This window comes from Eublepharis macularius, chromosome 2 (genome assembly GCF_028583425.1).
Source record: "Eublepharis macularius isolate TG4126 chromosome 2, MPM_Emac_v1.0, whole genome shotgun sequence".
Taxonomy (NCBI): domain Eukaryota; kingdom Metazoa; phylum Chordata; class Lepidosauria; order Squamata; family Eublepharidae; genus Eublepharis; species Eublepharis macularius.
The window spans coordinates 40,635,199-40,656,718 of record NC_072791.1 but is presented as its reverse complement, the minus strand read 5'-3'; the positions used below and the strand labels follow the sequence as shown (position 1 = coordinate 40,656,718).

Genomic DNA, 21,520 nt, shown 5'->3' with positions numbered 1-21,520 from the left:
CTTTATTTCTAAGCCAAACTTTGAAGAATCATTTTAGTTGGATAATAGGCTGGAGAACATAGAAACCATAAGCTATTTCCTTCAGGATGCTATCTTTGACTCCTTCAAATTACAGGATGAACCTATATTTTATGAAAATAGGGCAGACTGTTTTTGTTCAAAGCTTGCATTGGAACATCACATTATTAATTTGTCACGTCCTGGTAATATACTTGGAACCTGTTAAGTCCCACCGCCTTTTCCCACCACCTCTCACAGAATATTTCATAAGAAAGTTCAGAAACACTAATACACTGGGGGTGCAAAGTAAAGACATTTGGCATTATAAGCAGGCAAAGCACAAGTTCTGTAGAGTAGAGCACTTGGAAGGCACGAATTTAAAAAAAAAAATTGGAAGAAAGCAATTCAGAAAAGGAAGAGCAAAACCCATATGAATGGAAAAAAGAACAATGCTTTTAGTGCCCAAAAGCAGATGCAATAGGAAAAAAGCTAGAGGAAAATTTTGATATGTACTGAAATGTCAAAGGAAACCAGAAAGATCATTTTTTTTTGTTGGGGATGTACAGGTTAACATGTTCTGATCAAACCAGGGTTTCCCACAATATTGATCTACATTTTGTCTGTTCTATTATGGACAGATATATGACTGTTTTTACAGGTTTTGGCTCACTTCAAGTTTAAACAAGAAAACCTCTCAGAAAGAAGAAGGTGGCCATTTTAACATGTACGCACGTGGCTATTCTTGGGAGCTTACTTACTAACACCGATAAACTCAATAGAAATAAAGAACATTCTCCTCCACAGTAGTTTTACAAAACTCTTTACATTTTTAATTTTTTTTTAAAAAAATCCACATTAAGGCATAAACATTTTCTTACTTTTTAAAGAATCCCACCCAGTACTACACCCAGCATTTTTCTTTCAAAAGATAAAACATTTCCCGCAGAACACTGCTATCTTCTCCTTCCTCAGCAGGGTTCTTGTTATGTTTGCCAGATTATCAATGGTCCAGCATCTACACAACTATTTTTCTCAGAACATCAAGCAGAGCATAGAGTATAAGTCCTTCATTTTTCCAGCACAACATCTCTTTCATCAAAACTTGGGTCAGAATCTTGAGATGTGGTCTTATAAAATTAGCTACCCTTTGAGACTTGACTTTTTAGACCATACAAAGGAAAAAAACATCTTATTTAAACTTGTTTTCAGAATGCAGTTGATGTAGTCCTCATTGTACTGCTTTGACGTTGCTAGAGAATTAGGGTTGTGGTGGATGAGGGGTGGGTGGGGGCGAACAGTGCAGGGTGTCAGTTCAATGGATGACAGGCTATGGCAGATAGTTCCCCGTACCCTCACAGCAAGCACTCCATGGTCTTGGTTGAAAAGGCTTTATTCAGGAATCAAATCATGTTCATAGATATGTCCACAGGTTGATCAGCAGTTGACAGGGATGGCAAAATTTGTATAACTATTGTTCAAATAGGTTCCAAGCACTCTTCCCGCCCCCCCAATAGGAAAACATAACTTTTGGCGCAAAGCAGTCCTGAGAACTCCATAAATAGTTTACATGCTTTGCCTAGACATAAAAGAGGCAATAGATTAAGAATGAAACACGGTATTCTTCTTCCCCCTGAGAACTAGCAGGTTTACAAGGTCAGAGACACAGAGCTTCAAAGCACAAGAGATAAGACACTTTGGATACAGCAAGCCTGTGAATGCAAGGCAAGTTATGGCATTAGCAATATGACATCAAGACACAGCATAGAACAATGGTTCATAGCAATACATCAGCTGAAAATAATGGCATCGATGGGTACAGACGTGACACAGGGAAGCACTCTCCTCCGGAGTACCCCTGCATCGTGCTGGGAATGAAGTCATTTTGGGCATGTTGTGGGGGAGCTCTGCAGCATGGAGGGGCACACTCTCTCCCACCATGTTCCTGCACCTTTTTCCCACAGCCAGCCAGGTGAGAGGTTGTAGGGGCAGAGGCTGGGGATCGCCCCCTCCCACTGGGCAACTGGCAAACCTAAAGAGAATGGAGGCCTCCACAGAATATGTGGGACTAGCAGTTTGAAAAACTGTCCAGTGCACAGGGAGAGTTTGGGGAGGGAGGTCTGTGAAAAATTTAAAATAAAAATGGAGTACTGCAGGTTGCTAAAGTTTTGCTAGGATATGAGATGTTTGTTTTACCTTGTCATCTAGTTCCTGTTTCATCAGTTGATATTTTCGCCTAAATTTTACACTGTCTTCTTCCTTATGCGTTAGTTCCTCTGTTAATTTATCACATTCTATTTTCATCTTCTCCACCTGTCGACGCTGAGCTTTTATCAAATTTCTTTCTTCCACAAGTTCTGCCTGATGGGAATGAAACAAGTTTGTTTAAACATTTAACTCAAATTTTCTGCCTCTTTAATAGCAACAACATTCAATTTATATACTGCCCTTCAGGACAACTTAATGCCACTTTCAGAGAGGTTTTCAAAGTGTGTTATTATTATCCTTATGACAAGCACTCTGTGAGGTGGGCGTAGCTGAGAGAGCTCTGAGACAACTGTGACTGACCCAAGCTGGCTTCAAGCACAGGTGTAGGGAATCAAACCTGGTTCTCTAGACTAGAGTCCTGCCACTCTTAACCACTACACTAGAATTTAATCTCCTTTGATTAGGACAGCCAGTGTGGTGTCGTAGCTAGAAGAATGGACTAGGATCTAGGCGACCCAGGTTCAATTCCCTGCTCTGCGACAGAAGCTTGCTGGGTGACATTCAGCCAGTCACACCCTTTCAGCCTAATTTACCTCACAAAGTTTGTTGTGAGGAAAAAATGGAGGGGAGAAGAATGATGTAAGCTGTTTTTGGTCTCCACTGGGGAAAAGGCAGGGTCTAAATGAAATAAAATAAAAATCAATTTATTATCATGAGTGAGATTCTTTAACAATTTTATTGATTCCAGGGGGGAAAATTATCACCATATTATCTGACAGATTACATCATAACTGCTTACTTTAGGTTGTAGGTTTACTTTAGGTTTAGGTTGCTTTATTATAAAGTAAAATAAAATTGTTTACCTAAAATATACAGTGATAGTGCTACACTTGTATAAAAGAGAGAATTGTTACTAGAATGTTTGGAAAACAGCCAGAAAAAATTAGGAAAAAACTATCTCTACCATCGCTACTCTGCCCTGAGTATGTTTTTCAACTTTTCTGTTGAGAATCTGGGAGAGCACGGAGGAAAAGATCCACTGAAATCGTTTTGTTTTTTTTATCGAATGAATTTTGTCTTAAAACCTTGTATTGTGTGAAGATTTTTACACAAGACTATCTGCAGTATAAAGAATGATAATTCTAGGGTATACTGTAGTCACACAATATTTAAGGACATATTTATTGTTTAAATATGACTAATTTTATACACAATTAATATGCTATACCACATACGATAATACACCACTGAAGAGTTAAGTGTTTTTAGCGTTATAAAGCTTATCTCTGTCTTAACATGCTGCTTGTTCTATTGTTCCTACATGAAAGTTTCTTTCAAAATAATACATTTTTGTTTACAAAAATATGTTTTCTATTTTCAAACTTTGTTTCCTACTGTTTAGACAGCAGTAAAAACCCTAAGGAAGATGTTCTAGGGTAACAGAGTGCAGCAATTGTCAGCTTTCTCTGTAGTATTGGGTATATTCCATTTTTCTTATACACAACTAAGGCATTTATAACTGGACACTAACTTCCTAGTTGACGACTGTTTATAAAGGACTGAGCTGAATGGAGAGAAAGGACAGACTGGGAAAGGAGACAGAGATGCTAAACGCTGTACATTTTTGTAATTAAATTCTAAAATGCTTCTCTCACACTGAACTTGTTTGATATGTTAGAGCAAGAGTTCACCAGAGAATGGTACTCATTCTATAAGCGAGGTTAAAATGGGTACAGCCAAGATAAATCAGGCATCTTTTCAAGGAGGCTCTTTCTTCTGGTTACATCTTGTTTATTGGCAGTCCTAAACTGTGTTTTTAAACATTGTGTTATTCATTTTATGACAATTATTTTATTTATATTGTAAGCCACCTTGAGTTCCTGCAAGGCAGAATGGCAGCCAATACATGTTTTAAATAAATAAATCCACACCTTCGCAAGACAATATGCAACATCCTCCCTCATTTTTGTCCTCACAACCACCTTATGAGTTAAGGGGGGAGGGAGAGAGAGAGATTGAGGACCAAGATAACCTAAATAAGATTAATGACTAACTGTGAATTGGCACCCAACTTTCCCAGGTCCTAGTCTGAAAAACTAGCCAGAGTACACAACACTGGCTGACGAGTTCCAAAAGTAAACTCCAGAAAAGAAGATGCTGAGTTGGAATTCATATGTAGTCGTAACACTACTTCAAGTTAGACACAGTAGTGACTTGGATGGTTAGCTAGCTTGCTATAAAAAGTGATTGTCTCTCCTTCTAGGCTTATGAACACTGTTCAGATTCATCCTACTTTTCCAGTTTGTAAAGCAGTTAAGAAATTGTCCATGTCCAGCCCTGGATTTTTAACTCTTTTGACTGCATCTTTTCATCTGTGCTCTGCAATGTAACATACCCATGTCCTTGAAAACTGGGCCTTATAAAGTCTCTGTAATATATCTTTGGTCTGATACAGCAGGGCAATTCACATGCAACACAAAAACAGTGTCAAAGGCAGATTTCCAGTCACTTTTTAAAGCCAGTATTGCCAGCATTTGGAGCCGAATCTTTTGGGATGTTGCTAAAATCTTGCAGAAAACGGAGGGATCTTTGGAGTTGTTGTGAGGCACTGTGTGTATTAATTCTTTATTGAAACAGGAAAAAACCAGATTACTTGCAAAAGATCCAGATAGCATGGCGCAGATTGAGGCCAATGCTTTCCCACTTTTATTACATAGAAATCCCCAACTGCACTTTCTTTCCTCACCAACACAGCTACTGATGATTTCTAAACTGCGTGAAATGTGACTACTATTGAGAATCGTGGTTATGTGATGCTGGTGGTGATAATCTCACAAAACCCTACCTGAAGCATGGTTTTATTTAAACAGTTATATGTCAACTTCCCCCCATACATGGCAGCACTGGGATGGCTTGAAGAGGAATAGAGTAGTATAAAACTTCTACAGCCACAAAAACGTACTAAAGGTTTCAATTTTTTTAAAAAATGAACACAATGTGAGAATCCAAAACAAGAATCACTTTGGGGTATATATGAAGATATGTCCCTACTGAATAATGTGTTAATAAAACATACAAATAATGAAATGCACAATAACAGCCCTACAACTTTCAGTCACAGAAAAGAAAATATTTAAAAATTGCCATTCATAATAATATGACATCTGAACAATGACTTCCAAGGCGTAAGATATACAAAATGGATGGAATGCCAGCCAACTCTGTTTCAACAGCTTCTTCCTCAGAAGAGATATAAGTCTTATCAATTAGTCTTAACTCGACATCTGCAGGAAGCATATTTTTAACTCACATAGACTTCAATAAGCAACATAGGCTCTAACTATCTAATGGCATTGGACCTGCCTCTTCCGCTATGTTCCACCAAGACAGCTTTGCTCATGAGAGCAAAGCCTTGTGAAGGTGCCACCCTACAAACAGGTAAAATCTTCGTAGGTAGACTGGACTAACAAAGAGAGTAGGATCTAGATGTCCATTTGATGGAGGAAAGTAGTTGGAATGAAGTTGTTTCCCTCATGGTGGAAAAAAGTGGCTATTGAGGGTAACTCACCTTAGAATGAAGAAAGCTACCATAGCTCTCTCTGGAAGCCATTGCCTGCCTCATAACACATTCATCAACCAAATGGTAGACTCAACCAAGAAATCAGAAGGAGATTGAGACTAGGAAAGGCAGCCCTGAATGAACTAGAAAAGATCCTTAAGGATATGGATGTGTTGCTGAGGCTCAAGATCAAAATAATTCATACGATTGTATTCTCTTTTACTATGTACGGATGTGAAAGTTGGATAAGGAAGAAAGCTGACAGGTGGAAAACGTATTCATTTCAAATGTAGTGTTAGATGAGAGTTTTATGGATATCATGGACTACCACCAAGACAAATAAGTGGGTTCTAGATCAAATCAAGCCTCAATTCTCCCTAGAAGATAAAATGATAAAACTGAGGCTATTGTACTTTGTTCACACCATGAGAAGACAAGACTCACTGGAAAAGACAATAATGCTAGGAAAGGAGGAGAGGTCTCTGCAGCATTGAGCAAGCCTGTTAATGACAGGACATTTTGGAGGGCATTAAGTTATAGAGTTGTCAGCTTGACAGCACATAACACGGACATACACACACATTAATACATTCTTCCCTGTAATGTCTTTTTGTAGAAAAAGGATGCTGCACTACTAATACTTGATAGTGGCAAGTGCAACGATAGCTTCAGTTCCCATCTTGCAGACTTGTTGCGGAAAAGGGCCCAGAAGGGCCCTCACTCTTCTACTAAGAAACAAAGCTGAAGGGCAATAGTAGGATATAAAAATGCAAACAGTAGCAATACTGAACTGGCACCAAAGACTTGAGGAAATGTTGTGGAAAATAAGCAGTTCACTGCACAAGGTCTGCATGAAAATAACATTATTTACCTGCTGGTTCTCCACTTTCAGGGCTGGCATATTTACACATACAATCTGTAATTCTGTTAAACAAACCAAAAGTCTTCTACGGTACTCAAAGTAAACTGCCATTAATAAAAGCAAGAATCTAATTACATTTTCCCGGCAGGTGTAATATGGGTCTTAATTGGACTACAGATACTTCTATGGACTACAGATACTTCTATAGATATAGGAGGCCAAGAAGCCATTCTCTAGCCAAGGTAAGTTTAGTTTTCTGTGTTCTGTTAATACACCTAATAATAACCTTGCTTATATAATGCTCTTCTAGACAGATTAGTGCCCCACTCAGAGCAGTGATCAAAGTCAGCATTATTATTATCCCCACAATACAGCTGGGAAGCTGGAGCTGAGAGGAGTGGTTTACTTAAGGCCATCTACTGGGCTCATGGCAGTAGTGGGACTCAAACCAGAAGGCTGCTGATTTGCAACCCAATCACTTAACCACTGTGCTAGAGCAGCTATCTACCTAATACCTAAGCATGTATCAGACAATGAGGAGATGCAGGTACTAGAGACTGAGAATCCTGGTAAATTTCAGAGACTGAAAAGAAAGTATAGGAAGAATATAAGAACCATAATATTCAGGTAGCAGAGGAAGGAAGGAAGTCCAACTTATGCTAAACGTACTGGTATGCTTCCTGGAACAATTACAGATGTATGCTAATAATGTCTTTTTAGCTATCCCATGAGAAGGACTGTGTACACCGTACTTCTGTAGGAGAAAACAATGGGTGATTCCGCACGAATGGTTTTCCCTGCTTCAGCTTCTAAATGATCTCGATTTTTTCTTGTGTTTCCACACGTGGGAAGGCAATCCTAGCAGCAGATTCGAAGTCACTGCACGTTTTGTCCATTTTTTTTCCATCCTGCTTTCCCCCGACTTATTTGTACATGCGCAGCAGATTAGGGATTTTAATCATGTGGAATTCTTTATCTGATGTTCTCCCCACCCTTGCTCTTTTCTCTCGCCCTTCGAATCAACTTAATTTGATTGGCCAATCATGTTTTCTAAGCGCTACCCTTTCCCTTCCCCTCTTTTTTAAAAAAAAAAATGTAAAAAAACGTTGCAACGTTTCTACATATCTATGCAGAAACATATCCTGTGTCACATGACAACAGCTGACCAATAATTGGTCCATTTTACAACACGCCAAATTTGTTACTTGTTGCTCACTGACAGCTGACAGCTTCTGAGGTAGAGTGAAAGTGTGATGTAGGGACTTCAGCGTTCAACTAGTGGTCTAGGCATTTCATGGAGGGAGAAAGAGACCGTCCTCAACACAACACCTATCACTAAACCACACCGCTCACGAAGAAAGTGGGAAAGATAGATGCTGGGTCATTGGTAACAATTTTCCCTCCAAATGTCAATAGCCAATACTCTTCCACAATATCGGGGGGAAGTGCTCTGGCCTATCCAATATGTTTATTTGATGCAACGTTTATGTGTAGCAACGTTTTTGTGAGAAATTTTTTTCTAATGTGTTGGTCTGATGCAACGTTTATGTGTAGCAATGGTTTTTTTGGGAATTTTTTTTTTTTAAATGAAGATGTGCATCATTCGACACTTCCCCCGGAAAAAGCGATGAGGAATCGATTTTTATCCTGTCAAAAATTCCGCATGATGGACTTTGAGCCAATGAAATGTGCGAAACAAAAGCCTAATGTGGAATCGGGGAGAAGTGGATTCGTAGGACTCCACCGCAGCATGACTGCTCAGAAAGTCCGATCAAAATTGATCATGCAGAATCCCCCAATGTGGTGTGAGGGCAAACAGAAGCCTGCTTCCTGGGAATCTCAGCTTCCATTTTTAAAAGTTTCCAGCCCTTATTTCTGTAAAGATATGCTCAAAATAATGTAGGGAGGGATGAGTGATGATTTTTAAGTCAGAGGGATGGATGAATAAGATTTCCAAAGGGAAAGGGAAAGGTTTTATTATATACCAGGTGAATATTTCACCTATTCAACCAAAATGGCACTTGGGGCAGCTTACATGAAAGAAAGACATTCAAGTGTATAAACCTCCCAAAGCAGCAAAATCAAAACTAGTCAAGTTGTGAACAGTATGCTTTATCACAAAAAGCAAGGAAAATGACATAATTAAGGCATGAATGGCCAGGTACAAAAACAGTGAACAAGGGGTATCATCTTCCAGGTCTCTTGGAGGACACAGGTGATGTGCTGGAAGACTGGAGGAGGGCAAATGTCATCCCAATCTTCAAGGGAGGGAATAAGGATGATCCTAGGAACTATAGACCAGCCAGCCTGACCTCCGTCCCAGGGAAGATACTGGAACAGATATTAAAGGGATCAGTCTGCAAGCACCTGACAGACTACATAGTTATACAAGGAAGTCAGCATGGATTTGTCTCCAACAGGCCAGCCAGACCAACCTCATCTCGTATGATCAAGTGACAGGCTTACTGGATTGTGGGAATGCTGTTGATGTAGTTTATCTGGATTTCAGTAAAGCTTTTGACAAAGTTTCTCATGATGTTCTAATGGGTAAAATGCTGGACCTTGGACAGGACTCTAGGATGGTTAGATGGATAGAGACCTGGCTGGGTTACTGAACCCAAAGAGTAGTTGTCAATGGCATCACATCTGATTGGAGGGAGGTGTCTAGTGGAATGCCAGAGGGCTCGTTTCTGAGCCCAGTACTTCTCAATATTTTTATAAATGATCTGGATGAGGGTGTGAAGGGATTATTCATTAAATTTGCAGCTGACACCAAGCTGGGAGGAGTAGGGATAGAACTCAACAAGATCTGAACACACGGGGAAAGTGGGCAGATTTGAATAAGATGCAATTTAACATGGACATTCTCCACCTGAATAACAAAACTGCAAAGCATGCATACTGGAAGAGGGATACACTTTTGGGCAGCAATGTGTGTGAACAAGATCTTGGGATACAGATGAATGGGAAACTAAGTATGAGCAGTAAATGTGATGCAGCAGCAAAAAAGGTGAACACTATCTTGGGGTGTATCAACAACGGCATAACGTTCAAATCACAGGATGTCACTGTTCCACTATATACCACATTGGTCAAGCCCCACCTGGAGTATTGTGTGCAGTTCTGCAGGCCTCACTTCAAAAAGGATGTGGACGAACTGGAATGGGTGCAGAGGACAACAACCAAGATGATTAGGGGCTGGGAGACCAAGCCCTACAAGGAAAGACTGCGGGACCTGGTAATGTTGAGTTTGGAGAAGAGGAGGTTGAGGGAAGATATGATTGCTCTCCTTAAGTATTTAAAAGGCTGTCACTTAGAGGAGGGGGGGACGCTGTTCCTGTTGGCAATAGAGGATAAGACTCGAAACAATGGGTTTAAACTACAGGAGGGAAGGTACCAGCTAGACATTAGGAAAAACTGCTTCATGTTAAGAGTAATCAGCTGCAAAGGGATGTGTTGGGTTCCCATCATTGGTAGTCTTCAAGGAGCAGCTGGATGAATACTTGTCAGGTATGTTTGTCAGGGAATACTTGTCAGCCTGTCCTTGCACTGAGCAGGGGGTTGGACTAAATAGTCTATAAAGCTCCTTCCAACTCTGTGATTTTATGATTCTACTTTGGCTATTCAGGAAAACATACTTTAGCACAGATTATTTTGTTTCTGCATTTAATTTAAAGCTCATGATTATATGTATCTGCAAGCAGGTAGAGCCACAAGGCAAATTTTAAATTGACACAGTAGGAACATTGGAATAAAAAGGTATGTTAACCAGTGGGAGAAAGAACACTTAAATTGATCATCCAACATAGGTACCTTTAGTTTTGCAATGTGAGCAGCTGAGTCCTCTTTTTCTTGACTAAAACGCTTCATCATCTCTTGGACCTGTTGCTCATGCTTGGTTTTGGCCCACTGCAACTCTGACTGTAGTTCTGCCAGTTCCTGCTGGTGAACATCTCTCTCCAACTTCAGTTGCTTGCTGAGTGCAGTCATCTCCTCCTGATTAGATTCCTGCTGCTTCTGGAGCTCCAGCAGGCTCTTGCGCATCTCCTTCTTGGCTTTTTCCTCTTCCGCTATTCGGTTGGTCAGCTCGGCCCGAATGGTACTAAGATTTTTTATAACAGCCTGCATCTCCAAGAGTCTTCCCTGGTCTTTTTCATGGATCATATTGATAGTGGCAAGCTCGTCTTCTAAATGCTGTTTATCACTTCTCATCTGGCTCTGTGCTAGGCTCTGCTTTTGCAGCTCACTGTCCAGTTTGTCTGCAGTTTCTCGAACTTCCCCAATCTCTTGTTCCAGAGCCATCTGCAGAGATCTGGCTTCATTCAGCTTCTTCTCTTTACAATGCAGCTCCTCTTCTTGCTTGGCCCGCTTTTCAAGTGCATCATTCAGTTCCTTCTGAAGATTTTCCATTTGGTGCATGGCTGAAAGAAGCTGACCCTTCAAGTCATCCTTTTCTTTAAGGGCCTACAATTCAAAGGGGGTTGGGGGTTGGGAGAGAATCAGAGTCATCTGAAATCATATTATTTAAAAAAAAATGGTTCAACACTAACTGAAGATGAACTGACATATTACATTAAAAGAATAACAGCTATGTAATTTTGGCATAAAGTTAAGCAACTGCTTAATTTTGATATTACTTGATACAGACTGATCGGGACATACCACCGTCTCCCAGCTGAATGACCGGAAAGGAGGACCACCACCACACAGTGGAATACAAGATGAATGCTACTAATTAACAAACATACACGGCTTTATGGGATATTTTTAACTGAACAGCCACCAGTTCTCCAATTGTTCATGCAACGTATGGCTCAAGGGAATCCGTTCACACACACGATAAAGTGCACATCACACAACTGCTAATTTCTGCTGCTCGGAAGTGTATGCGTCTTTATATTTATTTATTTATTAGATGTTATGTATCACTGGTCTGTCAGAAGACACCCAAAGAGATGTACAATAAAAGAATAGTTTGAGGGGGGAAAGAGCACAAAAAGATGTATTCTATTTCTGAAACATCATTTATATCTCATTTGGAACTCTACACCAAACTTGGGCTTAGACTGCTCACTCTGCTCAGGATTGCACCGATCAGTCTATATCAAGTAATATCAAAATAAAGGCTTTTCACCAACACAGCTCAGCATTTTTTTTCTTTTCTGCACAGCTTCGTTGCCCTGATCATTCTTCATTACAAGTTACTGTTTCAATTCCATTGGGCCTTCTTCTTCAAAATTCTTTCTTGCCAGCAGCAGCAACACAATCCAAATCACCTCACTGGCATATCTAATTGGTGAACATTGCCTACTCTTACGTTGCTGCAGCTCTGAACCTCTGTGGGAAGTCTTTTCCAACTCTTCTCACCTGAGCCCAGGGAAGGAACCTTGGACCTTACGTATGCTCTACCACATAGCTTCAGACCCTTCTCCATTTCTCAAACCCTTAGCCCTTTCGTTAATAACTATCATTCCTGCAGTTCAACTGATGTGACCTTCCTACTCATAGGACGTACACTCACCGTCAATACTCTAGACCAGGGGTGGCCAAACTGTGGCTCAGGAGCCACATGTGGCTCTTCTAGACATATTGTGCAGCTCCCGGAGGTCTCTGAATATTGCTGTGGCCATACATTTTAGTTTAGTTTAGTTTATTTCCCTCTCTCCCTTCCCTCTCTTTCTTCTTTTCTTTCCATGTCTTTTCCTCCCTCCCTCCTTTCTCTTTCTTTCCCTCCCTTTTTCTTTTTCCTTCTTTCTTTCCATATCTTTCATATTTTCAATAAAAATGTTGGGTTTGCCAGGTCTAACTCAGAAAATACCTGGGAGACTTCGGGGGTGAAGCCTAGCAAGGATGTGACATCACTTTCATGATGTCAGTTCCAAGTCAAAAGTCAGGTGATGGCTCCTCCCAAGCTCCACCACTTCCAATGATGTCACTTCCCGTATACTGCACTAAAACCCCACCCCTTCCTGTGATGTCACTTCAGGACACTCCCCCAAATTCACCTCTTCATCTGAAGTCTTCAATACAGCATGTTGCGGCTCTCAAACATCTGACATTTATTCTATGTGGCTCTTACATTAAGCAACTTTGGCCACCCCTGTTCTAGACTGACCCTCCTCCCATAGGGGCTTGAGAGTATTGTTGTTTCAAGCTATACTTTTCTGTTCTTTTATTTATACAACAAGCTTTGAAACACCTAGTAAATCAGATACACTGCTGATAAAGTAAGTTAAATGATTAATCACCTCTAAGTTATAACTAAAATCTTCCTCATTGTCAGACCAGGAATACATCACACTTCAGCTTTTCAGGGACGCAAACAACCTTTCACTGTCAAAACTGTGTTTTCTATGTTGGGTTGATTATTTCCAGATTGCTATGAAATACTTAATTACTGCTTTAAAAAACCTTCAATCTTTTGATGGCCATCTGTCATGACTACCTTCCTCATAGGATTTTACCTCTAGGGTGGAAGCACTCGTCTGCTCTTTTCACGCTGTTCATTTTTGCTCCCTTATTTATTATTCCATCAAAAATGTGTTTCCTCTGTAAAATCTTCAGAAGTTCCCTCTACTTCTGGGCAGTGTTCAGGACCATTTAACTGAAATGCTAATTGCTATTTCAAGGCTCATTTTTCAGATGATTACCAAAAATGAAAATTTCACTGTATTGTTGAGCCCTAAGCCTACCAAGCATTATCACCTTACGCTGCAATACGCACTGTGGACAAAACCCAGAAATAAGAACAAAAAAGAATCTTTAAAAAATAAGAAGGATCCAAAATGTTGCACTGCCGTTCCATTAGAAACAAGTGTTCCAGTAACTGCCATTTTGCTATTAAGGAAAGTCCTACATTTATTTATTTATTTAGAAAAAATATTGCTACCTCTCCAGGCTGACAAAGAAGAATGATGTAAGCAAAACAGTAAAAGGTATAACTTAAAATCGAGCATTAAAAACCTAGCCCAGCATTTAGGCAAGATGCAAATCAAAGCCCTATTTGTTTTTTTTAAAACGTTTCTATACCACCTTTTCTTCCTAGATCCACAGGGGCTCATAATGCTATTCAAAGAATTTGATGTTTTTTAACTCTAGCCATCTATTATTATAGGAAACTACTTACTACACACACACCAGCAAATATATAAGGAAGCTGCCGTCTTCTCAAAAGCAGGACTTATACATATGTCTGGACTGATCCAAAAGTATGTACTTAAAGTGCAGACGACACAACTATGAACTTGCATCTGGAGATCCTGGCCAATCAGATGAATGTACAGAGACAACCATGAATGTGCATGCTTGACATTTTACACATTCTCTAAAAAGGAGATGAAGAGAATTCAAATGATCCATATCATCAAGGTCTAGGCAGAACCTGGAAGGCACCACATCAAAGCTGAACAATTCGGAACTCGTGAAGGTCCAAAATCTGAACAACCATTATTAAAAAAGCATGTTTAAGACTTTTCTACAAGATGATAAAAACCCCTACAGGATCAAATCAAGGACTCATCTAATCCAGCCTCCTGCTTCTGACAACAGCCACACAAGATACTTCCAAGAGGCCCACAAGAACGGCATGAAGGTGAACAGCCTGCCATATCATTTACTACCCAGCAAACAGCATTTACAGGTAGAATGCCATCAATAATGATGGTATTCAATATCTATTATATAATTTATATCTTATATATCCCAGTTTTAGACCAGTCCAAATCTGCAAAGCAGCTAACACACAAAATTTAAAAATACCATAACTGGCTAAAAAAACCTACAAAGGACACAAATCATCCAAAAGAAGCCATATCAAGTCAAATCTGCAAAATTATCAGCCAAATAAGGCAGAAAACAGTAAAAAAACAAAGAATGTGGCTTTAACCTGATTCTAAAACTCTATCTGTGAAGCAGCAAGGCAGATTTTTCTAGAGAACAATCCCATCCTCTGCCCCACGGATAAAAAGCCTTATTTCATATAGCCACGCACCAAATGATATTCTTTACCCTGCACCTGAGACTGTTGATGTCTTTAAAGATTAAAACCAGCATGTCCAAAAATCAACTGGCAGCCAATGAAGCTGATGTACCATGCAACTAGCCCCATTTCATCTGGCTGCTGGGTTCTGAAGCAGCCATAGTTTCTAGACACACTTCTAAGGCAGCCCAACATAGAGAGTATAGTCTAATAGCATGAATTATTGTGGCTAGGTCAGCTTTTCTGCAGGAAAGGATGAAAACGGTGAACCGGCCTCCAGTGGTAAAATGAACTCCTGGCCATCACTGCTGCTATTTCCATTCCAACTGATTCCAAAATGCTTGAGGTCCACCTAAACTTTTATTCAAAGCAAATCATGGCAGTACAAAACTACACATCAGCATATTAAAAATAACCTCTTCTCCCTTATCCTTCTCCACAAACATTACCATTAACATTTTTAATAACAACTAAGTTTTCTAAACATATACATTTAAGCATCTTGGAAAAATGCACAGGTGTTGCTAAGACTGTTGTCTTGAAGGAAAAAAGGCAGGTAAAGAAATCCCATACCAGATTGTTCTTCTCCATCAACTGGGTGTGAATTTCAGTCTGTTTTTCTATTTCATGTTCCAGTTTTTTACATTTCAGCTTCCAATGTTTAATAGATTCCTGCGCTTTCAGTTTTAACTCCTCCTTCTTCTTCTCATTCTCTAGTCTGAGTACTTCAGATTGTCTAAATTCAGCAAGATACCTCTCAGCTTCCTTAACCGACTCATCTAGTTGCTGAGCCAGCTCCGCAACCTGGCGCTCAGCAGCTCTGCAATCGTTTTCACAGGCCTTGTAGTTACTCTGAATCTCCTTCAGCTGGCTCAGCATCCTTTGCTGCTGGTCCTCCCTCTTTTCCAAGTCAGATGTCAGAACCTGAAAAAACATCAGCATATATTAAGAGACTGACCTGTAAGGATACACCATGATAGACAAATTTAGGGGTGTGTAGGAACCAACAGCCTCCAAGTCCAACCATGATTTCCCAGATGCTCATAAGCTCAGTCAAGATACACTTCTATGGTATTCTAACAGAATAGCTGATAAGAATACTGCCATATGCACATCACTTAAATTACATCAGCAAGCTTTAGTACCAACTGTGAAAATTGGGTATCTTCATTGTTCCATATGCACAAAAGCAAAAGTAGTAGATGGGATAGCTTAACTTGACATTTACTCTATTCTGTTCTAACTAGCCTTCAGAAAACTATCTGAATGTCAGGTAGCCCAGTGAAGAACCTCTTTATCACAGAGCCTTCTGTATGTTGCAGGATGCTAAGTTGACAGAACTTCCTGTGTGTTGCAACATTTCTCATGGAGTCCATGTGGTATGCTAGGCTTCTTGGCCTTCAATAGCCAGATTAAATGAGGCATTAATGATTAGGATCTCCAGTGATTTTGGTCAGGAAGATTGGTAGTGGGCACAGTCTAATCCTCCTTTATGCACTGTTTTCCTGAGCTCAGCTCCGCTATTTGTCAAATGGCTACAAGCTTAAAGAGAAAAAAAAGATCCTAATTAGAGACACCACACACACTTCAGCCCTCAATTCCTGTGGTGACCACCGTGGGAGGCCAAGTTACTTTGTTCTCAAGAGTGTTCCCAAGAACACAACCAAGACTATGGCTGCACACAGTAGGGATGTACTAACTCTTTTGGGGGGGGGTAACTCTTTTAAGCAACTGTGTCCGCCATTAATGAAGAACTCCTACACAGCTTCTCCAAAGCACAATTTGAAAATGACTTGCTATAGGACAAACGTCAAATCATTTCAATAAGTTATGAATTGATGACATTGGATTTACTCAAGTATTGCCCCGTATCAAAGTTTTCAAGAGGCAGAAGTTTAAAAAATTCAGACGAAGCCATTAAAGATCAATGCTCTACATAGATGAAAACAAGACTTTTTAACAGAAAGGTTGACAGACATAGCTTACAATATAAGCAATGCATGATGATATTGCTCACTATAGCGGAAGCTAAAATTAGGCATTTTATCATATTGGGAAACTTTCCAACTTGTAGTAAGCATGCTTTGTTGCTCTGGCACGCTTTTTTTTAAAGATCATCAAGTGTAAAGTCTGTCTTAAGTATTTGATTAGTGTCTCAGTCTCTCAGAGTGTCTAGCAGGGCTCAGTTCCAAATAAGTATTCATGTTAATTGATCATAATCTATAAGGACTATTATTCAAACTTTGAACCTATATGATGCAAGGATCCATTGTCAAAAATTATTGGAACTTACTACATCTAGACTTCCACAAATTTTGTACATGTCTCACCTTTCAACTCCTCTGCTAGATTATTTCCTTTACAACAGCTATAATTGCTTCCCATCTAGTGATAATATTAAAAGATGCCAACCCTATATAATGGCATCTTCAGCCTTTCTGGGTCATTAAAAATAATTATTTCTCTACAAACTGTATGAGAAAAGATTGTGTACGTACAACTGTGACTTCCATGTAGTGGTTAATGAAACAAGATTCAAGACTTAAGCAAAGTAGATAAGGTATTGTAGAATTAATTGAAGACATTCATCTTATCATGTAAAAACATCAAACTCAATTTTACTAGCTCTTAATATTTTCCATCCTACCCACTCTCCAAAATCTTTTACTCAAGTATTTACCATAAAGCACAAGAGTATGTAATTAATTCCTAGGCATCAACTATCATTCTGCTCAGTATCAGAGCAACCTGATCTATAAGGATAAAAATATATATAAAATCTGTATTCACATATCTTAGCATTCTACAAGATACATGTAATCTCCTAATAAAGTGAAATAAATCTTCCTCCAGCTACAGCTGCTGGCGAAACGTCAGGAACTACAATGCCAAGACCACGGCAATACCCGGAAAACCCACAACAACCATCGTTCTCCGGCCGTGAAAGCCTTCGACAATAAATCTTCCTCTGTTTGCTTCGAATAAAGTACCAAATAGCAGAACTAGAAGGGCCCTTCTTTACTAGATGTTTCTTTTACCATAAAGATGTATTTGTCACTAAAAGGTTGCACATGGTACCTGATCACAGATAAATACTATGCTTAAACACTTTAAACAAACGGGCTTAACTCTATAATCAATCAGGTTCCTTAGCCCTCTGGAGTAGCTTTTCAGGGGGCTGCAGCCCGGAGGAAAAAGTTGATTCTCCCTCACCCCTCCATACATGAACATAAGAAGCCCCACAAGTGAGGGACTGAATCGAAGCCACTGCAGTTCCCAAGCACTAAACTCAGCAAAGAAAAGACAAGCACTTCATCTGTCCCTCCCCTGCCAAGACCACCGTGCACTTAGCCAGCCCAGCAGCGCTGTGAGCTTCAGACCTTTAAACTACTACACTTTTGTGTGGCACTTGCATTGCTCTTCATTTTTTTTTAAGCAAACCAGCACAGCCACTGGGAATTTGCGTGTCTGGGAGTGTTTTGAGCCATGTAACTAAAACTTATTACCACAGGTATAGCCAGCTTGGCTATGTTTGCTGCTAACAGTGTTGTCCTTTCTTTGAGTATAATTTTAAGGGATCTGTGGTGGTCAAATTGCTCCTAAATTGTAAAATCAGGAAAAATACTAGATTCATATTTAGAATTTAAGCTTCAGTTGTAAATTTTAGAATAATTTGTTTTTCTTCTCTGGGATGTTTTTAGTCAGGTTGTGTTTCCAGCTACACTTATCCTACAATATACAAACCACACAGCTGGAATATTCTACAATGTTGCTGGGAATATATCTGGTGCCTGCAGTTACCCCAAAAATAATACTGTCCACTAATTACTGGGGTTTTTTGTATTCCAAGGCTAAAAGTTAAAAGAAAGAAGTATTTTAAGGTTAAGAAAATTCATATTACCTTCCAAAACCAAGAGGATTTAAGGATGAAAAACAGAATACTGTCTACCTAACATAGTGGTTATAACACTTTTAAATAATAAATCTTATAAAAAGAAAGTATGAGAGTCATAAGATTGCATTAAATGAAATTGGACTCTGGTAGTCTAACAAGACCACACATGTCTGGTAATTTCCATGGTCAACCTATCAAAACAACCTTAAGTCGAACCTAATATGAATGTCCAGAAAGCTGTTGTAGTCAAAGTAGTTTATTCCATGAATAGTAACTGAAATGTTTATATTCCATGTTATCTCTCAGGTTAACAAATAGTTTAAAATATTAGAAATGTTTTTAAAGAAATACACTGAACAAAATGCATGTCAACTTTCCTACTTGCAGTAGGATTTGCTAATCATTAAATACCTAATGCATTTTATATTTGATATTAACAAAAATGCCATTACTATAAACAACTGCTGATCGAGGATCAATAATGGGCTCGATCCTTTTCTCTGAGTGAGAAACCTGCTGGAAGAATACTTCTTTGGTCACTTTACTTTTTGAGTAAAATGACTGAAAGAAATGTAATGGCGCAACTTTAATGTTCTCCATCTCATGGATCTAGCTGGCTGGTACCATCACAGAGAGAACTCCTGCAGGCCAAAACCAGGTTTCAGTAAATACTTAGGCTTGTTAGACCAAGAATAACGAGGCCTCGGGTTAGTATAGTCTTGAGGTAGCTCAGAGGCAAGTCTGATTTATATCAATAGATATGAGAATTATGTTAATTGAAAGCTGGATCCAGGTATAAGAAATGTCCAAATAATGGTGAAAATAGCCTAATTAAGGACAGAAGAAAGGTATAACTCATGGTTCATTATTTTGTGCCCAATAGAAAACAAGGATGTGGCATTGTTAGTGTTATGACTGAAAGTAGCTAAACTGCATTACTGAAGTTTATATATAAATTTTGTGGCATTATCTGCGAGCATGAGTACAGGTCACCTTGTAAAGTGTTTGATGTCTAGAAGAAAATCAATTAGTTAAGAATGTAAACCCAATTAAGTGGAGAAGCTAAGTGATGTCAGAGATTATTTTAACAGAAAGTAACCTTTTGAGAACATTTAATTCAGAGCTCTCGTGCTTGTAATCAGATTCCTCAATAACTAAGCTCCTTGCATTATGTGTGTAGTACATGTGTAAATGGAATTTTGGATTCATGTAACTCTTATTTTGTGAATTGTCTGTGTAGGTGATGATACTTTTATAACTTTTTAAAATTAGTCATTGTTAAAGGTATAGTGAGCACATGCATGCGAGCGAAGATTAGATATAACAATTCTTTGCAGATGCAAAAAATGTATCCTATTTATTTTTCCAAACCTTTCTGCAATCTTTTCCACATTGGACCACTCTATTTTGACACCAGAATGGGGGTATTAATAGGCACTCGTTAAAGTGATTTCAATCTTTTTTCTCCAGGTGAAACCAGATAACAGTATATGATACTTTGTGTCAGTTGTTTAATCTCTACGTTAGTTCTTTGACTGAGATTGTGCAGATTTGGAGAAGGGAGTATCATCAGTTACAACATCCAACGCTATATCTCTTTAGACAAGGAGAGGGAACACCTTTACGTTTCTGGAAGCCATTTAAAAGTTTTTTTAACAGCCTTGGGAACTATTGGTCACAAAATAGTGGCTCAATGAGTGGAACCTCTCACAAAACAGCAGGTTAGCAAAAAAAAAAGTTTTAGAGGAGGTCTGCAGTGCTCAGGTACGGAAATGTTTTCCTCTGTTGTTTTCCGCATAAAGTGAACATATGTTGGCTCTTTCTTAGAAACAGATGTGTGTGTGTTCATACTGGATGTACACATGTTCACTGTAACTTAGCATGACAGGCTTTTTCATCCAAACCCACAGACTCCTATAATTTTGGGGAATTCGGTTTGTTTTGAAATGCAAACTTTCCCCTCAGATGCTAAGTGTTCTTATGGTAGCGACTAGCGAGTATAAAGGCTTTGGGTTCACTGCTGTTAAGTAATTTTTGTATTGTGCCAGAAGGTTACAGAGATCAGGAGGTTCAACAAAACAAATATTTATGTACTTGTGGCTTTTTAAAAACAGAACAGCAGCCCAGTCCAGATAATCACAGGGAAGCCTGGCTGAGGCACTTAAAGCTAGTTATGGCTTCAGGTTGTGATTTAAATTCCTTTTAATGTTTGCAGTTGCAAAAAGGATTTCACTGTCTAAATTTCACTGTCTAAAGGATTTCACTGATCTAGTTAGGAGCCTCACACACACACAATTCCACCCCCACCAGCCTACCTTTTTCCAAAAATCAGACCAAATGGTACCAGGTCTGCTCATCACCAAAGACAGGCCTCACAACTATGCCCTGTCCCAGAGGTAGAGCTAAACCACTCTACCATCCTCGATACTGTATGTTCTCCTGCTGAGGCAGACACCAACTGAACTGATGTTGCATTTCCTTGCCACCCACGTTCCATCCCCCCTATGAAAGGAGATTTGATGCTGGGGCAGCAATCCCATAGGCTCAAGGATGAAACAGCTGCGTGGCTGTTCTACCTCTCGGGTTAGGACAGCCCGCTGTCCATCACACATAGGATCAGGACTTCAAAAGCAAAGTAAAGCAACTCTGTTTAAGAGGGTTATTGGTAGAAGCTGAAGTTTGTTTGATGATTATTACGGGAGACTTGTAAAATAGGGCTGTTAGGTTAGTTGTTCATACTGCTTTAAATTTTTATATAATGCCTATTCAGTGGATAACTGGAAAAGCAGGATGAAAATATTTAAATAAATAATGACAGCATTTAGTGAAGCATCTTACCAGTTATTAGGTAAAGTGGAAGAACCTGAATTGGCGTGGCCAGTTTTGCCTATCCATTATTGTGCTATTTTTCCAGCCTAAGCGTTATGCCATAAGAGATGGTGCTCCATCACTTATCAGCTACCTAAGGCAGATATCTTGTTAAGACCATGTCTAGAAACTATGAATGAGTTTGAATTCAGC

The 21,520-nt window shown here is 39.3% G+C and overlaps 1 protein-coding gene across 1 annotated transcript in view; it reads right to left on the bottom strand.

Annotated features, from left to right (window-relative positions):
* Window positions 1-21,520, bottom strand: part of CEP128 (centrosomal protein 128) — a 228,169-nt gene that overhangs the window by 148,080 nt on the left and 58,569 nt on the right. Inside the window, exons 13-15 of the mRNA XM_054970762.1 lie at window positions 15,178-15,528; window positions 10,440-11,090; window positions 2,194-2,358 (exon numbers count right to left, since the gene is read on the bottom strand). Of these exons, the coding sequence (XP_054826737.1) occupies window positions 2,194-2,358; window positions 10,440-11,090; window positions 15,178-15,528 (1,167 nt within the window). The remainder of the gene's footprint in view (window positions 1-2,193; window positions 2,359-10,439; window positions 11,091-15,177; window positions 15,529-21,520) is intronic.